Source organism: Tympanuchus pallidicinctus, unplaced genomic scaffold (genome assembly GCF_026119805.1).
Source record: "Tympanuchus pallidicinctus isolate F22 unplaced genomic scaffold, pur_lepc_1.0 scaffold24, whole genome shotgun sequence".
NCBI classification, from domain to species: Eukaryota; Metazoa; Chordata; class Aves; order Galliformes; family Phasianidae; genus Tympanuchus; species Tympanuchus pallidicinctus.
The window spans coordinates 936,402-961,095 of record NW_026294741.1 but is presented as its reverse complement, the minus strand read 5'-3'; the positions used below and the strand labels follow the sequence as shown (position 1 = coordinate 961,095).

The following is a 24,694-nucleotide window of genomic DNA, read 5'->3' as shown; positions in this document are numbered from 1 at the left end:
CATCCCAACTTCCTAACATTAACACAACCTCCTTCGTTACAGAACCTTCCCCGGTGCAGGAGTTTTTTTTACAAAGACAGTTAAATATTGGAGTTCTGTACCATTATAGTTGCAATATTTGGAAACTTTTGCAGAATTATTGCACTCTAACCTTAACTGCGCAAGTGAGGGAAGAACAGGAAATAGACCTTAAAGAACCTTTCACCCAGGTCTCAGCTTATCTCTAGGCTTCTCTCTCAGTCCTTCAGGTATAAAGTAGGGCAATTTTCTTTACTCTTGTTTGTCAGTACTGCTGTGTTTCGTATTTCATTTCACATCCATAATCATTTCTGTGACAGATAAAAGCTATTTTGAAACGCTTTGCACTTCTCACCAAACACCTTTTTCAGAGAAGGTGGAAAACAAAAAAACCCACAATGATATTGATATCAGAGACAAAGCTGTCAACCATACAAATGACAATAAGCATGCGAGTTTAATTTGGCCTATTTGTTTTAGACTCTAAATATAAAATTGTCTCAGTATCAGTAGTATCAGTAGTGTCACTTCAGGTTCAATTTAATGTGTTTTACTTTATTCTTGATGTAGGAGACGTACTTAAACAGACTGCAGGAAAATGGTCAGCAACACAGTAATATTGCTTCTCTTCTGTGGAGAAATTTGGAAATCACTTTCCACTGAAATACCTTCAAATGTTTCCACAAGTGAAAGCATCGTGCATACCAGCACCAGCAGCCCGGCAGAGGACAGATCTACCAAGTACCAACTGCAAACAACCGGCCCCAGCATGCAGAAGCCTGCAGGAGCGCTGACTGCTGCGACAACACTGCCACAGCTGCCCGAACCACACATAGAGCCCACCAACGGGAGCTGGGTGGCAGCAATGATAATGGGCATTGTTTTGGTTGGTATGGTAATTGCTATTAGTATGATTGTTATATGGAAACGCTGCAAGAAGCCATTGCTAGCCGATTCAAACTGGGCAGGTCAGTCTCCGTTTGCAGACGGAGACACTCCAGATACCTTTGTGGACTCCGGCCAGGCTACCAAGCGTTTGTCCGTTTTATTTATGTTGCCTTGGAAATTAAGAGAAGAAGCATCCGTACAGCACGACCCTCCCGCATCGGAGAAACCCCCCAACGGCACGGCCAGCAACACCTGCAGGCAGCAGCCCGCAGCAGAGCACAGCTGCTCCGCCACCGACCCTGCTGCAGCAGCGGCTCCCGGCCCAGAAGCAGCGAGCCCAGAGCAGGTGCTGCACCCACAGCCTGCCGAGGGCCTCGAGCTGCCGCCTCCCCCTGCGTGGCTCACTGAGCTCACTGAGCCGGCCGAGCAGCACGCCGCTGATCCTGGCCAGCAAGAGGAACTTCACTCGGAAGTGAAGGAACCGTATCCCCCACCGCTCCAAAGTACTGAAGAGATCTGTGAACCTCCGCCACGGCCAGAACAGCCTCAGTAGACTGTGCCAAAATAACTTTCCAAAACGCTTCTCATTTTTCTTAAACGAAGCACTCTTCAAATAACTGAGTAATGGAGAAGTTGACACAGGCAAGAACAGCGAAACCACAGCAAGAGCAACAGCTCCCCGGCATTTCTCAACTTCAGCTTTCACAAAAGGGAAGAATCCCTTTCTGCCTGCAACAAATCTTGGCAGAATACAGCACGCCTGGTGCCACTGCATGGCCTAATAGTGACTCCACTGTGCAGATAACAAATGATTCCCAATTTTGGAGACTGCAGAAAACTGTGTGTACCTCTGTGTTCAGCACATGCAACACACCCATGGATGTGCACAGTGAAACTTTAGAGGGGCTCAGAGCTTCTTGCAAAGGTTTGTTCTATTAGACTACGTAAATGAACGCAATGAATTCAAGTTAATTTTAATAAAGCTTTCTAATTCGAAGATGTTTTGGTTGCTTAAAGCATAACAGAGTTATTTGCTTAGATACAAAGCTTCTAATTCAAAACAGTCTAAATGCTCTGGCATGCATACATACAGACTGCCTCATACAGAGGTCTGTTTTCTGCGTCAGATGGAGGAGCCACTTGGGAACAGAGGATGACAGGTATTTAAAGCAAAGCCCTCAGCAGCCAGCAGTCCAGATCAAAGCCGATGAAATGCATACTGTAAAAACTCTCATTATTTTGTTTTATTTTTCAGTAGTATAATAGCGTATTTTTGATAGTATAGTGGCTGTGAAAAAGAGGATATGACTCCAAACACATGAAAAACAAAAAGGTGGTGTTTTACCCAGACGCTGGTTTTGGTGGATGAAACAAACAGTTCACAGAACATCCAGACGGACAACTATCAGAATTAGCTGCACATGTTTACCAATTTCTTCCTTTTGTTCCTCTCAAGCAGGATTTTCAGAATGGATTCAATGTAATTAATCTTTAAAAATTGGTTTAAGGTTGTCTGGATTGCAGGTTCCTTTAATTCCAAGTGCCCAGATTGGCCCATCCTTTCTGGGCCTCAAGTATGAGATAAGTTCACTACCCTGTCCAGAACCATGCAGAGGTAAATTACAAGCATGCATATTTTACTTGCATTTAATGCCTAGATTTGTAGAAAGATAAGATTTGTAGAGAGAAGGTGCTAGATACTAATGCTAGGTTTCCGTGACGTCTCTGCAAAATGACAAAGAACTTGCAGCTTTGAGTTTGCTGGGGGAGGGAACATGTTTGGATGTCACATAGGCCACCTGTTCATACCTGTTACAATGGACATTCCATTCCAACCGCATTCTGGTCGCTCAAAGACTTTGAGGCTTTATGCATTGCACCATGTTAAAATATATGCATATATTTTATATGTGACAAATGTGTGCATTACAAACTATGCATACCCTTGCCATATTGTTTGGAGCAAAGCAGATAAAGATTTCCTTAGAAAGCAGTAAATTCCTGCAGTATGTGCTGCTGGGTATAAACCCAACAACACAGAGACAACCTGATCCAAGCAGCACAAAACCAAGGATTTTTAAATTAGGAAAAGATATTCTGGCAGGGTAGCTTAAGTAAGCTCGAGATAGGAAACCTAAATTAACACTAACCATTCTTACTGGAACAGAGACTAAATGAAAGCAGAAAAGAGCACAATTCACAGGACTTCTAAAATAGAAACATTTAAATGGGTTCATACACTAAGCTAAGAAAATTTTATATGTAATGTTTTGATGCAGTATCGCGGCTACAAACACATAAAGAAGTTAACTGATTCAAATTAGAAAACCCAACTATTTTATTGAATATGTATGCTTTGCAATAAATTTGAGTCAGCACCAGCGACAGCTCTGCAGTCCTCCAATGTAGTGCAGATCAGGTGGTTGCAGAGCCCCAGCTAGCAGCAATACGATGCAGCTGAAGAGGCAAGCACAATCCACAGACAGCAACTGTAGCTACTCTCTAGAACAAGACGACCTCTAAGCTTAAATCTTTCACAGAAATAATGTGCTGATATTGCAGAAGACATTACGGTAAGTTTGTGTTTTCTGTTTTTAATCACAAAACCTACTACAAAAGTAGAGACAGAAATAAGAACGAAATTATTAGTTGATGAGAGATGCTTGCACCAGGAATTTGCTGCAGTGTCAGAGATTTCTTACTAACATTAATTCAGCTTTCAAACATGTGTTAGCTTTGGGAATGTAACTGACACGATAATAAGGAAAAGTACTAATGTGCATGTTACTATGAATGCAGAATTTGGGTTTCCAACTAAATTCCTAACCAATTTAAGATGTATTTTAAGCAATTCTACTTAAGCAAAGAGCATGCCTGGATGGGGGGTTCTGCTACATTACTGCAGAGATTTGTAAAGCAGATTCAGTTGACAGCCATTTTTTCATCCTGTATAAAAGAACACATTATTCCAAACATAATATAGGCTTGAAATCACTAAAAACAAGAAGCAGACATTGTATAACGTTTGGAAGAGACTTGCATTTTCGGAAGAAAGCCCTCATTTGAGCTTGAGGGGGAAAGGCAGATGAAAAAACAAGTCTCGTTCTGCCAGACAACATGACAGGCTCTGAAGGGATGCTTTGTAAAGTCTCTCTTGAACAATTACAAAAAGGACCGTGCCACAAAGGGGTTTATTGATATTTTTACTTAATTTCTGCTGCAACTAATCACTGCAAAGACAGCCCTTACAAATAAACAAAATACATTACATGGATTTCAAGGGTGTCATTTTTGTATATTTATTTTTAGGCAGCAATGGAACACCAGATACTGAAAGCATCTACCTGCCTGCTGGTCTTTCTATTTTTCATACCCACTGTTCTGGGTATCTGTCCTTCTATCTGTACATGCTCAGGAAACAACAGGAACGTGGACTGCTCAGGCAGAAACTTAACAGTATTGCCACACGGACTCCAAGACAACATTACATATTTAAATCTGTCGTTTAACCAGTTCATAGATCTCGATCATCAGCTGACGAGATTCAGCAATTTAAGGACTCTTGATATTTCAAATAATTGGCTCAAGAATGTTCCTGCTCATCTGCCCAAGTCCTTGTGGGAATTGTATGCCATAAATAACAACATTAAGGTCCTTCAGAAACTTGACACAGCTTACCAGTGGAACCTTAGAGTGCTGGATGTTTCCAGGAATATGGTGGAAAGAGCTGTTTTGATCAACAACACACTGAGCAGTCTCAAGTTTCTCAACCTCAGCAGCAACAAACTTTGGACAGTTCCAACCAACATGCCCTACAACATAGAGACAGTGGATCTATCCAATAACTTCTTGTCTCAGATACTTCCAGGAACGCTGGTGAGATTACAGCACCTCACAAGTCTCTACCTACACAACAACAAGTTCACATACATTCCTGACAAAGCTTTTGATCAGCTCTTTCAGCTGCAGGTAGTAACACTATACAACAACCCGTGGTCCTGCAGCGATGAACAAAATATCTCTTATTTGCTTAAATGGGTGCAGGGCACCCCTGCCAGGGTGCGAGGGGCTCCCTGCGCCGACCAGTCCACGCTGTGGGCCAACATCACGCCGACCTCCGCCGCCGCGCCAGATGCCAGCTTCATGATTAAAGGAATGAAGGCAGCAGACATTGCTGCCTCTCCAGCGGCAGCTGAACCGACCCACATGACAAAAATGCATAAACTATTTAAAGCAAAGGAAGTTACTACCTTGGCTTCGTTAAGCCAGACAGTACTGTTCACGAGCACAGAGCGGCCCGTGCTCCTCTACCCCGAAGAGCTGACGACCAGGAAGGTCAGCGCTTACGAAGCGGCTGCCACACACAGCATCCACATTAAAGATTCAACCGATGTGAACTCAAGCCTGACTCATTCAACGGGATCATCCAGCACTCCAATGACTCTTAGTATTACCAGTGGAATGCCAACAAACTACTCCAGAACGCCTCAAAGCACAACCGCTACCTTAAGGAGAGAGGAAGCCACTACCAGCGTTCTGAACACTGACGTGCCCTCCAAAGCGAGCGCCTGCGAGATGTGCTTGTTTTATGCTGTAATGCTTAATGCAGTGGCAGTGCTTATTGGTAGGAGCTCTGAGGTTACTCCTGTGACACGCAGCTGGGGGGGAGGCATCCAGGTCAAACAGCAAATCAAAACACGAGAAGTCTGAAGTTCTGACTGATCTAAAGAAAGTAACAGTTCCTAAAGAAGTGCAGACTAATGTCTCGATACTAAGCTGCTACTTATTTTAATATGTCTTAATTGAGTAAAATTAACCTATGCTCTTGTTTTTTAAGATGTGCTTATTTTGTATTTAAATTTTTAATTTTACTTGCACAGAATTTTAAGTACTGATTGTATTATTTTGTCACTAAACAACTGGAAAAAAACAGAAGTCCTGTATCATATCTGCATTGTCTTGCTTGATTTGCTGGTGAGAAATTCTTGTACTATAGCAGCAGAGATTCTTTGTAAGTTATGATGCCATGCATAAGGAAGGGAAAATGTAAAGAAACTAAACTTAGCTGTTTTGCTAATCAGAAGTAATTCTTGAGAAAAATCGCTAGCATGTATATCTATGTTTGCTTCATATGTACTAGGATATTTTAAATACAAAGAACAACCATTCTGAATTTAGGAATTAAATATGACAATGCCACCATGTCCATCTACTAAGAGGGGCTTAACTGAGATGCTAACACGGTCCAGCTTCAGCATGGGAAGAGTGGTAGGGGCTGATCTCTCTTTTTGCTCTGCCTTGACTTAGAATTGTAGGCAAGTTATTCCTTGCTCTCCATAATAGAAAACAAAAAAAGATAGAAGTAGAGGAAAACGCGACACGTTCAATGCCATGACACTCTCCAATAACACGGGCTTTAATCTACATACATTAACAAAACCAAACAGCTTAACTTACAATCAAACATCTGAAATACTTCAACAAAATTCGTCCAGAATTCTTCAAACTACTTTTTGATCAAAATAAAATAAAATATTGGCCAGTTTCAAATGCAAGTTATGTAACACATCAATGGAGCAGTTTAAAGCTCTCATTTAAACAATTCCTGAATCTTGTGACTTAAGATTTAATTCAAGCCATGGCAATGAACATGCCCAAGGCCTTCCAACGATGAGCACGAATGCTGTTCTCCTTGACATCCGCGCCATCAGCAAGTAGTAGATGCACGCATGGTTCTGGCCACTCCAGGAAAATTACATGGCAAAGGTACTTGATATACTACTGATGAAGTTTTGCAAACAGCATGAAATGAAAACTGAAGAACAAGTTAATTGTAAGAGTATTATTCACTTAATATTGCAAATCTTTATTCAATATTTTCCAAGCATTTCAGGCCATTTAATTTCCAGTTATCGTAGCACAAAGGTGCCACAAAATCTAGAAAACCTCAACACCAAGACTGCAGTCCTTTACCTATTTCTCCTAGGTATCACTCAAGGCTGTAGATGATTTATAACTACTGGTATCAGAAAAATCACAACTTTCCAATTGTGAACTGTATTTCTATAATCAGAAATGTGTTTTAATTTCTAATAGTACTGTAAATGTTGCACAATGAATTTGTACAGTTATTTCATTGGCACTAAAGTAAAAATAAAGCTATGTTTGTATTGAAATGAACTAGTGACAGTGCTTCTTTTCACTATTATCTTGCAGACAGGTAACTGTACAGAACAGATGCTATTTTATTACACAGATCTGTTCCAAGCGGGCATTTGGCTCAGTCTTTATGTCTTACAGAGAAAAACTATGGTATGATCAAATAGTACTATTTGGTTACTCAAATTTCCCTAACACTGTTTATTAATAAGCTGCTGAAATAATAATACCCTGCCCTTCTGCTTCTTACCATTTAGAACTTGCAAACCCCTCAGACCAATGCCTACCCACCAGAGAAAGCACTCCTTTTTTCATCTTAAAAAAAAAAAAAAAAAAATTATATATATATATATAGAGGGGGGAAATCACAGATGTGATGGAAGTGAGATGGCACTCCCTTCAAACTCCAGGGCCATGCTCTATATCCAAAACTTGCCCTTGGTAGATGCAAGCAAAGAGGGCTTCTCAGTCAGACTGCCTTCAATAGGCAGATTAAATTTGGATTCCCTTGTATTTTTCTGGAATACAAATGAGTTGATAACAGAGCACAAGTAGGCAGGCAGTGTGGGAGGCAGGCACCTGTTGCTTGGCAACAGCACAGTCAGATTGAAATAAAATCAACACGCATGGATGTGAGCACTGCAGAACAGCTTGCTGTGCTTCTAACAGGCAGGGCACTCAGTCCACAATAAATATAAATACCATAATCCATCCTCAGGAAATTCTTTGTTTCAAAATAACTAACACTTCAATATAACATTCAATATCTTTTTGAAAATGCTGCTGTCTTTATCTGTTGGCTGCTCCAGACGTGATCCAGCACGCCTTGATGCAGAAACACGTTTGCTTTCAGAAGGCTAAAATTGCTGCATGGGCAGCTGCAGTGTGAAACAACTCTGAGGTTTCTGTTCACATGATTCCTATTAATTAGTCTGAGATAGCAGCTTCAAAACTTAATGGCAGTACTTCAGGATCAATATATACTGAGGTATTGATCACTGTAGTAACAGAGCAAGGATTAAAGACAGAGAGCACTGGCTTTGGAAGTCTGGTTGTTACCCAGGGAACAAAAAAAGGCAGAAGAGATTAAATTTCACAGCACAAGAGGATATCAACTGATCCAGATATGTCAGAGAAATGACTCAACAATGCCCTAGCAACAAGGCTTTAAGCTAAAAAAGAAAACCTGCCTGCTGCAAGCCCTCAGATGTACTGGCAGCTCAGACCTGAACAGCCTTTCCACATTTCACACCTCAGAACATGACATCTGGCTCAGAACTCAGAACCCCAAAGGAGCACCTCCCAGCCATGTCCCCGTTTGTAGAGACAGCGCAGAGAAGGGGTCCCACCTGCTAGGTTTGAACAGCAGCCTCGTGGAAAGAAACCACAGGCTTACATAGCAGCCCAAGAGAAGTAGTAATAAAAAGGGTGATAAAGGCAATAAATAGTAACTGGCATGACAAATAGCTGCCATCCAGCCTCATAATCCACATTCTGCTTTATTCTGGCCCATTACCAATTTGCCCAAACCTGGACAGATTTCTCCCAAACCCCTGTATACAACATTGACACACAGAGCTGGCCCCTTAATCAAGGAGCATCAGACATCCAAATCACAATCAGCATTTAATGACACTAAAGATCATACGTTTTCTCAGATGAAGCAAGCAGAAGCTGAATAAATTCCAAGTATTCAGGGTTTGCTTCACTTATCTATTGGTGTTCACTACGCATCTCACTTGAAGAAAGGTAGAAAAAGTCTTATTTCAACAGGCTCACTCACACCAAAATTAACTATGCCAGGGTACAACAGCAATTTTAAATATATTTCAACAGAAATCATATTTATTCACATATAATGGAGGCGTATTTTTATTTTTGTTGTCATACAGTCGATATAACTTCCGTAAGATATGGAGGAGGGCAGAGAGAACAAGTTCCAACCCATTTTCCTCAACAAAAGGATTGGTTATCTTGAAAACCTGAAGTATTTCTGAAAGTATACATTCTGCTTTTTTCCATCCTAAAGAGACTGCTTTTTCTCACAATGGATACATGCACGAGTCTCAGAGAAGCAGTTTCCAAAATGCCTTTGACAGAACTGAAGGAAGGAGCAATAAATGCAGGTAGGAGTTGAGGTCTGAAATGACCCAGCTGACCCTTCTAACTTGCCGCAGACGTATGACAACTTTTCAAGCTTATTCAATTACAGCAGTGAACAAACACAACAACTGGGAGAAAAATCAGAGTTTCTAAACATCCATTTTTATTCCTGTATTTCCAATGTCAAGTATTTGGTTTTTTTTTTTTCTATTGAGAGCAGCACAACTAGTTTAGAAGGGGTCTGAACATAATACATCCTATAGTCCTTAAAATTCTACTGACATTCAGGTTAGTGACGTTGTCTTAAACAACCTGCAGGCTTTAAAAAACAAATTTATTTGAGCTGAACCACGCTGTCCCAAGAACACCATACCCTTTTTGAAGCTTATGCAGAAACAAACTTCAAAATCGCTTATCTCTGGGTTATTCTAAGCGTTCACAACAGGCTAGTCACCTACATGATGGAGCAATTAAAAATGGGTCCTTAGCTGAACTTTTGTAACTGTGTGTTGCAGAAGCCTCCAGGGAAAAAAAAGAACTTAGTTTCAGTCCTGGCACTGGATACACTCATTTTACTGTCAACTCTGTATCACAGCTCAACCTCTCAGGCATCATTCATGTTTTCTCTACCGCCTAGCATAGACGCAGCGCTCAAACATAAGGTTTGATTTCCCCAAGTAAAAATAAAGGAAAATGAAAGGCTTACTTACTTACATTTTCTTATATAGTTTCTAATTCAGAACAATAAATTGTTGAAAAACAGTGCAGAGAGAAGTGGGAAAGAAAACAAAATTTATGTAGTGACTGCTTCTTTACGTTTAGTATTCCTTTGATTGGCATAGGCTTACATATTCATTAAGTATACAAGAAACTTGGGCACTTTGCTCTCAATCCACGGTCTACTTCCACACAGATGAGCTATGTCAGACTTCCTTTTTTCTCCACCTTATGATCACCTTACCCAAACGACCATTCACATAAATTGTTTAATACAAACAGAATATGCCACCAAGAAATGCCTTCCTCAGCTCGCCACGTGCACTCAGAGGCTCTGCTGACAGTTCACAACACCATTACCTGGAAGAGGCCTCACAGAGCAGCAGGCCACAGCCACCAGCTCGGGCACCACAAAAGCTGCTCAGCCTCACAGCAACAAACAGGAGCACCATCGCTCTGACTGCACACCTGCTAACATGGTACAGCAAGCAAGCACCCCACTGCCAGCACACAAACATCCCAGCAGCAGCAGAAGCAACAGTGTGTCAGGAGCAGTGCTGGGCAGCTATGTTGGCACGGCTCTGTACCCACCAGCACCAGCAAAAATCACATTGCAATAGCAGCAGAAGCACAACCATGAACCCTAGGGGCACCAAAAGGCAAGGCAACAATCCGACCACAGCAGCATCCACGAGACCTGACAGCATGGGTGGTGCCACGTGGACACGAGGTCCCAGCAGCAGCACTGGGGTACAGCAAAGGCAGCACCAATGCTGCCCAGAGGAAAAAGGCACCAGCAGCGAGCTCAGTGACACAGCCTCTCACATGGCTGTGAGCACAACGACTCTCCTTTCGTTAACAAGTCTGTGCTCAGTACTTAAAATCATTCTCAGTTTCTATGGATACTGCTTTGAACATGCTGTCCTCACAGATCCACAGATCTTAAAAGGTCATTATTTAATAACTGAATTAAAATACCAAGTTTCATTCACATTCTTACTGTAGTAGCACCTTTGCAGCCTTATTTCATTTGAATTAAACACAGATCTAAACAGAGAGAATTACTACTTGTTTGATCATAAACTGACTAACATTAACCTTGGGATATTCTTCCTAAATTCAGTATTGCAACATGCTACTTGTTATGAATAACTGAAGCAACACTATGGTGTTCACTGGACACAAACCTTGTAAGTACTTGTATTACTCTTTCAAATGGGATACGTGGATTTTTTTGAGAAACCCTATCTCACATTTAACTTGTTATTCATCATACTTCATAATGTGAAGATGTTATAATCACTGATAAAGGCTTAACAGTAATGTGGTTGAAGGGTAAATAGTAACGTGGTTTATTTCAAACAGTGAAAAAATAAATAAAATTCATTTAAAGTTTCAGGTATATTCCTACAGGCACCCATACAGCCCAGGGTGTAAGAGCTACAACAGTTCTAATTTAATTCCAAATCACAGTTCAAAAATATGGTCTCCAAAATTTAGCAGATAAGCTACTTTCAGAGTCCTGGTTGTGTCACTTCACATACACACCTGATACTTTTGATTTTGCATGTTTATTTTAGACAGGGTAGGCGAAAGATTCCTTACCGCCGAGCAATGTAGTAGAAAACAGGATTGCCAGCTTTAGATGTCCCAGCCTGGTAGAAAATATTTAACGTTTTCAATGCTTTGAACTCTTCTTTTTCATGCACCTGATGCCTAAGAAGTAGAACATGACATCAACTTTTCACAACTGCCTTACAAAAAACAAACTAGCAAAATCCAAACCCTCTATTTGCATCTTTAAACAGAAGTATTAAGTTCATAAAATCTTGAACCTTCGTTAAATCACAAAAGCTACCAAGGTTTCTCATTTATTAAAATCTACTTACAACCACAGCAGGTGTGTGTGAAGCCAACTTTTTGAACACTCCTTCAGAATGAAAGCTGCAGGCTTAATAACTACATATGTTACTCAACATGCTGAAGACTAAAAGCCCATAATAATCTCATTACCTTGTCATAAATTCTTCAAATTTTGAACTGGTGAGATTTAAACTGGACCAATGTGTATCTGCCACAGGTTTGTGCTCAGGTGGACCCAGATAGGCAAGAAGAGTAGCCATTTTGTCAAAAGGTCGTCTTCCAACAGCTTTGTGGTCCCTAGAAACAGCAAATTTCTTAAAGATAGATCTTTCTTTACTCAGTAATTCTTGTAGTGTTTTGCCCAATATCCTCCCTTATCTTGAAGAAGCTATATTTTCTTTTTTAGAGTTTGAATTTTATTTTTTTTTTTTCCTAAGAGGAATAATGAGAAAAATGCATTACATGTTATTTCTACAAACCACATGACAGACACTGAGATACAACTATGGAAGTGCACAGAAAGCTGGCAGTAAAGAAGCCAAACGCTTCAGACCCTTTCCCACTAATGGGCTGTAAGTAAGGAAAGAAAAAACTAAAAAAAGAAGTTCCCAAAGGTAAGACTTCCATCAATGAAATTCTTCTCAATATTAACCACAAAAACATCTGATTCCAAATTCCAAACGTTCATTCCCAATTAGCAGTTCCTTACATAGCATTCCTAAGCCTTACCTATTACTGGAAAGGTACTGGCCAATTTTCTCCTGATTGTTCCACAACAACCGGTGCAAAGCAAGAACATTGCCATCGCTGATGAAGGACAGGCTGTGATTGACGGTGTCACTCGCAGGGCAATCGGACGCAATATCAAGGAAGAACCTAGAGATCAAAACCAGTGATTGCCATAAACATATTAGGGAAATCTGTCACGTAGGCACGAGTTAAAAGGCCATAAGAATGCATCTCTGCTTACAGTTTACACAATAAAGATCCTTTGCAGAAGTTCCCAAAGGACCTACCTTCGAGCTGCATCAAAATTGCTTTTTACAAAGTCGTTAAAAGGCCTCATATGTTCTTCTTTTGTAAACAGGACATGGTTGGCAATACTCTGAAGTATCTAAACAGCAATAAAGAACAGGTAAGGGCGCAGAAAGGCTTAATGTCAAAACTGCTACGATAGCCAGCATAACTTCACTACCAGAAATACCTATCTTAAGTTGCTGTGAAACCTCAAAACAAAAAAAAAAAGCCACACAAGACAACTAAGTTGAAGTATCTTCTTTTACATTATTATAAATATTAGGATAAGACTTCACTCAGACAGGCATAAAGGCAATATATGCTTATTTAAAGAAAATCACCATTTCTCAACATTAAAAACACACGCAGGTCACAGAAGTACAGAACCATTAAACTACCAATCTTGAGATTCAAGACAGGGGGAAAAAAAAGGTCACTTCTTTAGGACTTGTATGAACTTAATCAATATCAGCATATTCTCTGTACTCCGGAAATAATGTTGTTTTCAAATAAGGTTATGATGTGTAAAAGCAGCAAGCTGCAGTTCAAATATGATCTCCAGCGCACAAAAATAAGTTCAACTAAACGTTCCTCACATCACTCCACCAAAGAAGAGAATTATTGCAGGTAGAATATGAAATACGGTCAAATAAAGAGAGAAGCTGATTCACCTTTGACATCAGTTTCAGTCCCCTCTCAATTCTGGGCGGAGGCTTTTTATCTAAAATCCCTGCCTCGTACGGGGAGACGATCGCAGGGTTGATGAACCGCAGGAACATGGCGCTTCCAACCGCCCCAATGCTGTTCTGAGGAAATCGCTGACTAACAACCTACAAAGCATTATAAACAATGTATTTGCATTAAAGGGAAAGCAACTGCAGAAAAGTCTCGATGGCAGTCCCACATTATGTATTCTTTCCATAGTAGCCAAGCTCAACAAGTCTGAGTAGGATTCTCTTGCCTTGATAGGTCTTGCATTGCACGACAATCAAGAAAGAGAAGGAAGGCAGAGAAAGGGAGAGATGGCTGTGCAGACACAGGCTAGGTTTACTTCAGCTTTCACACAAACTTCCTCGCTGGGGTCAATTTCTGAACACAAAATTCCAAGTTACTGACTACTTAAGCCAATGACAAGTAGACAAATGCCTTATGTTTGTATTCAAGCATGCAGTATTCCAAAGAAACACAGATAATTCTTTTTAGATTCTTAGGTCTTTTCACTTCTATTTTCAAGGTCCTCTCCATCAATAGGAAACAAAGTTTCAGGAATAACCTGAATTTGAGGGAAGGAGATATTTGTTGAAATACTCTCCATCTCCATCGTATCTCATCAGATTTGTCAAAGAAGGAAACACAGAATGGTCCAAAGCTGAGTGGGCAATGTCATAAGAAAATTCAATATTTATACACATTTTTGTAAAACTAACAGCTAATAATAATAAATCTGATTCTATGTTTCCACATAACAAAATCAGCAGTTTCATACGCAAAGTTAAATTGTTTGCATAGAACACAAACACTCCCCAGTTTCCCATACTTCAAACAAAAACCAGAGCAATCTCAAATCATGCTTCTTAAAACAGTTAAAGCCATTAGCACATACATAACATATCAAGAATCACTATGGTTCAGTAGCAACTTCATTCACAGTTATCTTGTGAATCAGTTATTGATAATACGTTCTTGTAAAATATTAGTTTGCAGAGATATTTTCTATTTCCACACGTTACTGTTCTGCCCAGCTACTGCAAAATGTAAGGGAGTATTTAATAAAAGCCCAAATTTTCATTCTACTCAGTTTTATTCTTACATTATGTTTTGAAGTCACTGTTAAAGAAAAGGGTAAGCCTCAGCTTTTAATGACACCACTTCATCACAATTTCCAGTAAGTCAGTTGCAATGGGAAATCTGCTTGTCTTCTCTAAGTAAATACAAATGCTAAATTTTATTGCTTACTCACAAGGCAAACAAACAAAAATATCCGAAATAAGTCATGGGAGCTTTTTTTTCTCCAGCAATTCATCAGTTAACTGTTCTTCCGGCAGGATGCAAGCTGAAGTCGTTACCTACTAAAGCATTACAACAACTAAACAGACTCAGATTTTCCCCGAAAAAAAGAAAACACTTTCCTCCTCTATTTTTTTTTTTAATTTGAAGATGGCAAAGGTAGAGGAATCAGAATATTACACACTAAGAAGTAATGTTAAAAATGTCTTTTTGTTTACTCAGATAGGCACACAGAGAATATTTTAAATATAACTTAATTCCAGTGTTAATTGAAATGAAAGCTATTTTGTGCCAGAATTAGTAGAATGATTTCACAGTGAGTTCAAACAGACTAAAGTGAAGATGTTTTGAACAAACAGCAAAAGATTTCTGTTGTGGGTTGAAAGAAATGGCTAGTAAAAAGGTCTCCAAACTTACTGATTTTTTGTTTTCCTTTTTTTCTTTTACGGTAGCTTTATTCAGTAGAGAGTGGCAAGTTGCCTACAGAACAGAGATGAGCACAAACAAGTCACAGCACCAACTACATACAGCAACAAAAAACCAATGTTGACTTGTACGTAAATTGCACAGTAAAATGTAACAAACATAACCAACAGAAAATGAAATATATAAACTAAAGACTGATGATGGAGGTTTTATTCCACTTTTTTTTAATTAAATCTTGTTTACAAAGCACTAAATATAAAACAAGCAAATGTTGCGTTTCAATCATTTCTACTATTTCTGGCTAGATTAAAAGTCAAACCACATTAAAGTGTTCATGATATACAATATAGGGCATTAAGTTGTATGTTCAGCTTTCAGATGCAATTCACCATTCCCAAATAATTTTAATAGTACAAATAACAAAGTGTTATACCTTTGAAATGCGCATTAACTTTTAAAATAAATTTAGAGTTTAAAATCTTCCCAACGTTTCTCTGTGTGTCCTTCAATTTGGTTAATCTGTGATTCATCACGGTTATTATGACTTTGATAACACTAACAATAAACACATTTCTGTGAAAAATGGAGGGAAAAAAAAAAAAAGCAGGTCTACATGACAGTCTAGATATTCGTTTCGATTATGTTAATTTCAAGGCAAACGGACCCACCACAAAGCACCACATTCTCCCGTATTTTACATCAGGATCTGAGCAAAGCTACAGCACATCAGCCTTCTGCTGCTGCCCTCAAAGAGGAACATCCTGCTCTTGGAGCTCAACCCTCCATCTTCCATAAAGGCTGTCACAGTAAACTAGCATCACCAGATGGTTGGAGCTCTATCAATAGAAAAGCTTACAGTGTTTGGTGGTTTGAGATCAAGCACACACCGAGAGTCCAAACATCTTTATCAGATGAGAAAAGAACTGGAAGAGAATTCCTGTAGCTTAAAAATGTGACAGAGTAAAAGCAAATGAGCGAAACTAACCAACTGATGAGTTCAAAATTATTCAAGACCTTTTAATATTTAATCAATGGTGCATTTACCATTTCTGACCTTGTGTAATTTCCAGAAGGAAACAGTTAATTTCAAAAATAGTCTTATCCATCTCTACTCATCATGCTACTTCATTCAAAGGAACTAAAATTTCCATCTCTCTTTATTAAGAAAAATCATGTTGTTTGTGTGCTTAATTCCATATGTTTCTATGTTTTTAGGAGATAGCACCATTTCTTTGTACAAGAGACTATAATCCAGTTCATTCTTGACCATATAACATTCCAGAACATACATCACCTGAAAACGAGCAAGTGTGAATGCGGTGCAGTTACTGCAGAACTAGCAGTGAGCTGTGTGTGTCCAGGTGAAAATGCTTACTAGGAATTTGCTCTGGTAAAAGCAGCACCTGCCAGTGCAGTCTGCAATATCCAATGAATACAGCATCTCTGTTTCTATAATGTTGCCACACTAATTAAAATTAGCTACAGACCTCTTACAGAGTAAGAATACCTGATGAGTATCACTGCTAAGCTAATTTGTTTTTTTCACTTGTTTGTTTGATTGATTTGGAGAAGACCAGCAATCATCTGGTTTCAGAAACAAATTATTTCTATTGAAACAATGCAAATACAGCATTCACTTACAAAAAACAGGTAGTACCTACTGCACAGAATTTTTTCTGACTGTTGATAATTAGTTCAAGGTTTTTTCTCCTGTGTCTGCTTCCACTTTCCACAACTATCTCCCACATGCAACAAGGGCTGATAACTCCTTTGCATGCCTTCCTTCCAGACAAGGCTCAGAAAATCCGTTTTCCCTGTTGCACTTTACACCTGCTCCTCTAGAACACCTCAGGGCTCACAGCTCCCAGCCTGCTGCACACAGCTCTTCTGTGACAGCATTCTCCTCCAGGACTGGAGACTATATTCCCTACAGGTCCCACAGGCAGCAGGAGCATTCCACAGGTTTCCTATGTTCGAGCATCGTTTATAAATGGAACCAGGAACACGCAAAGGAACAGTCCCAGTTTGGTAATTTTCTTTTGCAAAGTTGACACAACAGCACAAAACAACCACAAGTCACAAACTCAATCTTTGTAATTCACATCATGAAGAGAACTCCACCAATTTATTTATCTTTGTCTCTTCCAGGTTCTCTTCCTCCTGTTTGCTTCTTTATTTATCAATACTGTGTACGTGAAAACATCCGGTCACCCCTTTAAGCAAAGCACATCTGGCAGGCAACCCTACGGTAACTCCAGGAGAACACGCTGCCCGTATCAGTAGGAAGGTATTTTACTTTATAGACTAAAATGTTCTCCAGTTATCATTCTACATTTTAAATATAACAATTTCCCTCTGCCTAATCATCCTCAAAGTACAAAGCATCTGCGGCATTCCAGTTACTAGGTTAATGTTATTTACCAAATCATATGCAAGTGGACAGCCTTCCCAGTAAAAGTGAATGGCTTTGCTTACAGTTGTCCACAGCAGTCTAGAGACTCCTGCTTTCAGATCTTAATCAAGAGACATGATACAGTGGGATCAGAATAAAGTTTGTATACTGTAATGTCTTGATTTCACCTGTAGAAGAGCTTATTGAAGGAACCACACATAACTACAACTCTTCCAAACACAGCCAAAACATTTTAGACATTTATTCTCTTCCACTATAATCAGCTACTAGTCATGCTTTCTAGAATTCAGGACTTCAGCTAGTTTTGTCTCACTGGAGCCCATACAACTTTGTTGCTTTTTGTTGTTGTTGTTTTTAAAATTTATTTATTCACAAGTATTTTATGATCTTTTTAGCCTGCTCTTCTATCAAAGGTGTAAAATGTGAGGTTGTGTCCACCTGTAAATATTATTCCCAGAGCAGTGATCTAGATAAGATATTTAATAGACAGTTTTGGAAAAATTTACTGCAGGGGTGAAATACCCTTGAAGAATTTGCTACTATTTTTATGCAGAGAACTTAAGATTAATAACTGCACAAGTAGCTATTATACTTATGAAGCTGATCAAAGGTATGAAGTTAATAAATTAAATTTAAACAAGACCAATTAAATCAGAAATAAAAAGCGAACAAGTACAATGCTTTTATATTCAAAACGTAGTTTTGCATTCTGCTGCCAAGTAGCAGTGATTTTTTTTTGTTCCCTATTTCTGCCTTCCCTAGAGAGGGAGCTGTATGACAAAACTGATGGAAGCGAATATAACCATTACCTCCATAGTTAGCTAATCTTTGGTCTCCCACTTGAGATGCTAAAACACTGAGATTATCAGGACTGAGTTCTTAGCTGTGACACAACTCCTTAAAAAAAGAAAATACTTTAGTCACCTCCTCACTGCCAGCTCAAGTCCTAAAGCAGCATCTCGTCTTCAAGCTCAGATCCCTGCTATTCACCAAACTTCTGACAGAAGTCTTTCAGTAATACCACTGCGCACCCGTTATCAGACCAAGCTGTCAGAATTGAAAAAACAAACCCCAAAGTTCAGGGGCAGGCACCCACTGCAGGCATACCTGGTACAAACAATGGCACACACTGCGAAGTTGTGGAGGGAATTCCGAAGAAGAATTAATGATTGCATGAAAAAATTTTTCTGTCATTTGCAAGAGACTCCGCTGGTTCTCTTCAAGGCTTTCTGTAGGCTCCAGCCTGAAACAGATCCATAAACGTAAGACTGAAAATCAAACAAATCACACTAGCTGTACTTGTACTTTGAGCAGTAACCTTCTTCCACAAGGTAAACAGAAATTTTTATAGGAACATTTACAGTCTTTCACCACCAATATTTTACATTGCACAAGTAGAAGGTCATTTAAAACTCAGTAATAGACAGCTAAGTTGGACTCTCTCTTCCATACAAAGACAAGCATTCATCACTTCCAGAGGTCTGCACTATCAGTTTGATGGTTTCTCTGAAAGCAGTTCCTGAATTAGGAGACAGATGTTTGAGAACTAAACTATTAAAAAGGCGGCCTATTGTTTGGTAAGCTTTTTAAGAGAAGAATGATGAAAGTTTTCTAAGAATTAAAGTCAAAACAACTGACAACAGTTACTAAATCCAAGTCCTGAAGTGACATGAGAAATTAAAACAAAAAAACTGCACACAACACACATGCATTCCATCTTGCTCCTGTAACTAATTCAATGACCTAAACCAGATGCCTTCTGGTACTGCTGGAAAATGCCACATTATGCCTACACAAAAGTATGAAGTAGTATGAAATAGCAAGCAGATGAGGTTTGTAAGGGCTCTAAGCCCTCAGGGCTCAGAGGACATGCAGCAGAACTCATCTCACTGCACTGGACAGCTCTGTAAACTCTCCCTGGGTCTAAGAAATGTAGATACAATGAATGTACCTAGAGGAATGAGGAACAGAAAGCATGGAAGTGTGAGAAAAATATCTGCAACAATGAAAAGGGAATCACGATGACTGGGAGACAAGTATATAAACAAATACATTTGTTCCCCCCCTTGAATCTCAAACCTTGTAGGATCCACCTCAAAGCTGACGTGCTGCCATTCAGAGGATGTGATCACTGTTCTTAATAAAGGTTCCAAAAGCTTCTGCAAATAAGTAGCACCATATACCTGTTGAAAAAACAAAAACCAAAACAGCATAAGTGGGCAGGTTAAGATAGCAGTCCACAGGAACAGTACAAAACTGTGAATTACGACAACCTGAAAACACTTGATTTGTTTTGGCATTAGACAGACTCCTAAAACACAGTTGTGGTCAACTTCTGCAAGTATTTTAACTACTTGGAGAAAATTATAGCTCACTTCAATAACTATAATAAATAGATGAGAATCTTTCTTGAAGCACAGTGACTCAACACAGTACTCTGTACAGTACATCAAATTTTATACTGAAGTGAAAGCACAAACAAGAGCCTTGAATTCATCTCACCATCTTTAAATTGCCCATTAAGTAAAAGGTCATCATATTACTGAGGTGGACATAAGTTTTAAGAGACTTACAACTGAAGATTATGTAGGTCAGGACTTCAAAATAACTGAATTCTGTACAAGTATTTAGCTATTTTTACCAAGTCAGATCTTCTAAATATCTAGTAATGTGTGTCTTCAAGCCTACAAATCTTACATATGTTTTTATTAAACAGTCAGATTTCTCCACAATACAGAGCACACAGACCAAGAAAAATGAAGCATTTTTTACTTTGGAAACTTTCAAAGGGACTAACTGCAGACTTAAGCCAAACAGTCCTGGTAAAAGGTTAGTTCCTGAAGGATTGGTATTTTTTATCTACAAAATTACTTCTATCAACAAAAATTATTTCATCAAGCATTAAACACAAAACTCCCTAAATTTTCAAGAGATGCCAGTAAGATGTACAACTAATTTAAACTGAGCTTAAATCTTAACTTTGTAGTATTTCCATAAAATCCATTTTCTCAAATGCTTGACACCGTAGGTGGTTAGCTTTGTATTTTTGTATTACTCAACCGTTCCCGTTGTTGACGTGATTTGCAGCAGAAAGAAAGGTTAGACAACATACCTTAAAACAAAAAGTCATTATTTTACTAGCTAAGCTGTTTCCTCGGAAGAGTGTCTGCATGGAATCTGCTAGCTCAACCTCCTTTGAAAACATGTTCCAAAGTAGCTGGTAGAGCAAGTGCCGGGAATCAAAGAGTGTGACCAGAACACGAGCTAGCTCATCCTGAAAGAATCAAGGCAACATTCATCTGAGCACCCAGTTACAGCTTGTACGAATGCTTTAAATTTGCTATTTGCATGGAAATATCCAGTTAAGCACAGACAATCCTTTCTTTAATCTTCCCTATGCTACTGTGTAAAAATCTCTTCCACTGTAACTCCTCATGCAATTTCAGAAGGTCCAGATAGATAAGCTGTATAACAAGGACCAATTAATCTCGCTAAAATCTCCACAGAGGAGCAAATAGAGTTTTGTTCTTCTGCATTACAGCACACAACCTGTAACAAGTAACATCAATGAAAATACATAATAACTGCATATAAAATTACTTAGACATCAACTAAAATTCAAAATAAAACTCTTGTTTGTAATTAAGATCTCTTAAAACTGAATACATTTTTTCAGAATATACTCAGAAAAGCTAACTATTACAAAACAGAGGTCTGATCTCACTTTGGTGGGCCCTGTTACACTTCAAAAGTGTTTGCACTAATTATTTCAAGTCTTGTTATTTTCAAAAAATACAGGAAATAAAATACATGAATCAACTCACCCACTGAGAACAAGGCACCACGTTCGCTAAAGCCATAGCAATAGGAAGCTCTCCCTGATCACCCATCATCGTAACCAACTCCACCAGCCTCTCAAACCGATCTGCCAGCACTGTTTCTGCTAACGTATCAAATTCTGTTCCCTGCTGTAGAATTTTGGTGAGGACTTCCATAAACGTAGCTCTTGTCTGGAGGTCTTTATGATAGCCCAAGCCTCATTTAAAAAAAAAAAAATAATAATAATAATCCAATACACTGACTAAAAATCATGTAAAAATAAATGGAATACATAATCACAGGGTTTTCTCCAATTACATTACCTATTGAATGCATAAGGCCACTGTCCACATTTGCATTGAGTAAGTTTGACATGGCAAGAACAGTGCAGTGCCGGAGCGAAGCCAGTCTGCGGGACATCCCACGTTTCCTGCCACCTGTTTGAGCACTTTCATCTTCAACTTCACTACAGTCATTCAGAAGGTTCATAAACAGTGTGAAATACCTACAGGAAAAGAGAACGATTTGGATCATTGAAAGATTATATGAAGGCAACACCATGAAGATTTGCACACAAAAACAAATAAGCCATAAGCCTTCAAAAAAGAATCCCATGCACGCCCCAAATAATCTTTTTTTGTAGTACTGTCTGAATTGTCTAAGAATATGTTGAAACAACAGGAAGGCAATGCCCAAGAAACACGTACACAAATTCCTCAGATCAAGAAACTGAATTTCACAGGTGCACCTTCACAGCCAAATGCAATTTCAAACCCAGTTAATCCTTCTCCCATGAGTTAAAGATATATCTACGTTAAGGGGAAACAAAACCAAACCTAATAATTGCTTTCTAAACAAATATGTTTCCATTAACATTGGAGACAGATGGGTAAAATGGTGAATGTATGAGGTAACTTTGGACAATTAAATTTATTCAGCTAGAAGAAAAAAAACATAGTAGTAAAAAAAAATTATATGGTGCATGTACTTGGAGCCACTGTATAATAAAAATAGTTAAAAGTCACTATTTACTTAAGAAATAACTGAGATTTGGCTTCCATCAACTCAACACCATCTCCTTCTTCAGGCTGCAATGGAAGCCCAGCGAGAAGAGAGACCACTGCTTCCATACTTGCTTGGTCCAAATCTCTGGGAAAGAAAAAAAACCAAAAAACAGCTGTGAATCATTTCAGACTTCAGCAGGATTGGTCTCTGCTCCCATCTGAAGATTTCTCTTCATGCTCCAAGTCTTCCACTTATGCACCTATTTGTAGCTGAAAAGTCTACCAGAATAAGGTCTGCATTCTGTCCAGCAGGAAAATGCAACCACATAATGCAGAACAGGTTCAAGCAACACATTATTAAAGGACAACAACTGAAAAGCAAGTATGTCACTAAAAACATTTAACACTAAGTTTTTATGACTTTATAACATATCATAGGACAAATTAACTTCATAAATTAAAACTAACAATCCTAATGCTAAATCAGAAATTGTATTAAGGAGAATTGAATAGAAATTGGAACACTTTGAAAGAGCCCTCAGGAGCCATGCCAGTGAATGCTATGCATTAAATATTATCCTGTTGCTGCCCATCAAAAAATTAACTATCAGTTTTGGCATTTTCCTTAAAATTACAACCACTAAAGAAATTCCACACAGTCCAGCTGATCCACGTATATCAAATGTCACCAAAAACACCATCAGCATTTCAGAAACAGCAAAACAGCATCCTTCCATACCTTGTCAAACACTTCACATCTTCATCCGTTGCTTGATTAGACGTTCCCATAACCCAGTCTGTCAAATACTCCACCATTTTGTTCCTGTAAAATATACACATACAAAATTGCCAGCTTTTGGTTTTTAAACAACAATCTATTTCCTCAAGCACACTCAGTACCGTTTACCTCCTCTGAATTATTACAAGTTCCTATTTGAATCACCACACAGCGACATTTTAGTGGACCAACAAATACCCCATCCAGCATCACGTGCAGATTTCTTTCGTTTTTTTAAACATACATTTAGCATCCCCAAAATCAAAACAAAAACTTAACGTAGCACCAGATTCTAAATTATGAAATTTGAGGACAAGGACTGTTATGAAAAAGTGTTGGTTTTTTTAAACAAACACACACGTAGCGGAACAGAATTACACTTGAACATGTTTACTCTTTCCTAAATACTTTACTCACCTAAATTTCATTTCTTGGCAGAATGAAAGGTCATCTCTCCGCTCCATCATTACTTCCACCAACTGACAGAGCTTGGTTTTTATTTGAATCGCATGTACCAAGTTTCCAAGCACACGCACATACCTGGGGACAAACAGCAAAAAGGTGAAGCAGATACTTCATGGTGCATGAAAAACGACCCACGCATCTCATACATCTTTTCAGCTTCATCTCAAAACCTACATGTAATGGACCTGCATAAAAGATCAGCAAGTGTTTGGGCCAATCTTTTTGCCAAGTGAGGAAAACAACCTTTATATATCAGCTAAAGATGGGTATCAAATTTCTTCTGGGCAAAAAGTTTCCTATCAGTACAAAACTGAACAGAAACCTGCCCATCAGCTGACTGCCAACCACCGACACAACTGCATATAAAAGTATGAAGGAATACTTCCAGGAAAGGAGGTGAGCTATAGAATGGTTGGTTCTGATAAACAAAAAAGTCACCTTCCATCAGTTCACTTAACGCTACGGTATAACCAGTCTCCATGATTAGTGAACCTTTTAGGACCCTAAGAAAGGGGACTGCAGTCAACTTCCTTGATGGATGCAAGCAAAGGTATGAACTAAAAGTCTAATTTTCCTCCGTAAACACATTACTTTGTATGGGAAAGGCAAGAAGGTTTCTTACCTAACCAGGTTTAGCATCATTGTCTCAATACTAGCTTGTCCAAGATGTTCTGAGCTCCCTTCTGTATGATTGTCAAGCAAGTTCTTCATTATAGCAATGGTTTGTTCTACAAATTGTGTGTTGGTCTCAGTTAACAAAACCTACAGGAAGAAAGTTTCTGGTCTTAATTATGGACAGAAAAAAAAAGGGGGGCAGCTGTTTATCAAATACACTGCAGAATTTCAAAATCTAACAGACAAGCATTTTTCAATTATCACTTGAGCAAAAGAACGTTACTGTATGTCATTATTAAAACAGGTTAACACTAACCAATCTTAGAGATTCTGAGAACATTCTCACAGGTTCTGTTGTTTAAGAGTTTACTAAGAACTCAAAAATATTTTAATAACTTTATG

The 24,694-nt window shown here is 38.9% G+C and overlaps 3 protein-coding genes across 5 annotated transcripts in view; 2 read left to right on the top strand and 1 right to left on the bottom strand.

Moving 5' to 3' along the window:
• The window catches only part of NF1 (neurofibromin 1), an 81,128-nt gene that overhangs the window by 30,025 nt on the left and 26,409 nt on the right, over positions 1-24,694 (bottom strand). For 2 of the 3 annotated variants that reach the window (XM_052688439.1, XM_052688442.1), the window contains exons 22-36: positions 24,300-24,439; positions 23,630-23,752; positions 23,174-23,257; positions 22,463-22,579; positions 21,754-21,935; positions 21,436-21,647; positions 20,724-20,885; positions 19,691-19,794; positions 18,719-18,854; positions 15,190-15,252; positions 13,437-13,595; positions 12,765-12,862; positions 12,478-12,624; positions 11,899-12,045; positions 11,491-11,601 (exon numbers count right to left, since the gene is read on the bottom strand). In XM_052688439.1, coding sequence (XP_052544399.1) covers positions 11,491-11,601; positions 11,899-12,045; positions 12,478-12,624; positions 12,765-12,862; positions 13,437-13,595; positions 15,190-15,252; positions 18,719-18,854; positions 19,691-19,794; positions 20,724-20,885; positions 21,436-21,647; positions 21,754-21,935; positions 22,463-22,579; positions 23,174-23,257; positions 23,630-23,752; positions 24,300-24,439 — 1,985 coding nt within the window. The remainder of the gene's footprint in view (positions 1-11,490; positions 11,602-11,898; positions 12,046-12,477; positions 12,625-12,764; positions 12,863-13,436; positions 13,596-15,189; positions 15,253-18,718; positions 18,855-19,690; positions 19,795-20,723; positions 20,886-21,435; positions 21,648-21,753; positions 21,936-22,462; positions 22,580-23,173; positions 23,258-23,629; positions 23,753-24,299; positions 24,440-24,694) is intronic. The other variant, XM_052688443.1, reaches the window with a different exon arrangement.
• Positions 358-1,903, top strand: EVI2B (ecotropic viral integration site 2B). Its single transcript, XM_052688445.1, has one exon. The coding sequence runs from the start codon at positions 617-619 to the stop codon at positions 1,457-1,459; it is 843 nt and encodes a 280-aa protein (XP_052544405.1). The 5' UTR covers positions 358-616; the 3' UTR covers positions 1,460-1,903.
• OMG (oligodendrocyte myelin glycoprotein) lies at positions 2,523-5,854 on the top strand. Its single transcript, XM_052688444.1, has 2 exons — positions 2,523-3,479; positions 4,216-5,854. Exon 2 carries the CDS (start codon positions 4,222-4,224, stop codon positions 5,614-5,616), a length of 1,395 nt encoding a protein of 464 aa, XP_052544404.1. The 5' UTR covers positions 2,523-3,479; positions 4,216-4,221; the 3' UTR covers positions 5,617-5,854.

Bases quoted from the DNA above. Each gene is read 5' to 3' on its own strand.
- EVI2B (XM_052688445.1), top strand. From the start codon at position 617: ATGGTCAGCAACACAGTAATATTGCTTCTCTTCTGTGGAGAAATTTGG.
- OMG (XM_052688444.1), top strand. From the start codon at position 4,222: ATGGAACACCAGATACTGAAAGCATCTACCTGCCTGCTGGTCTTTCTA.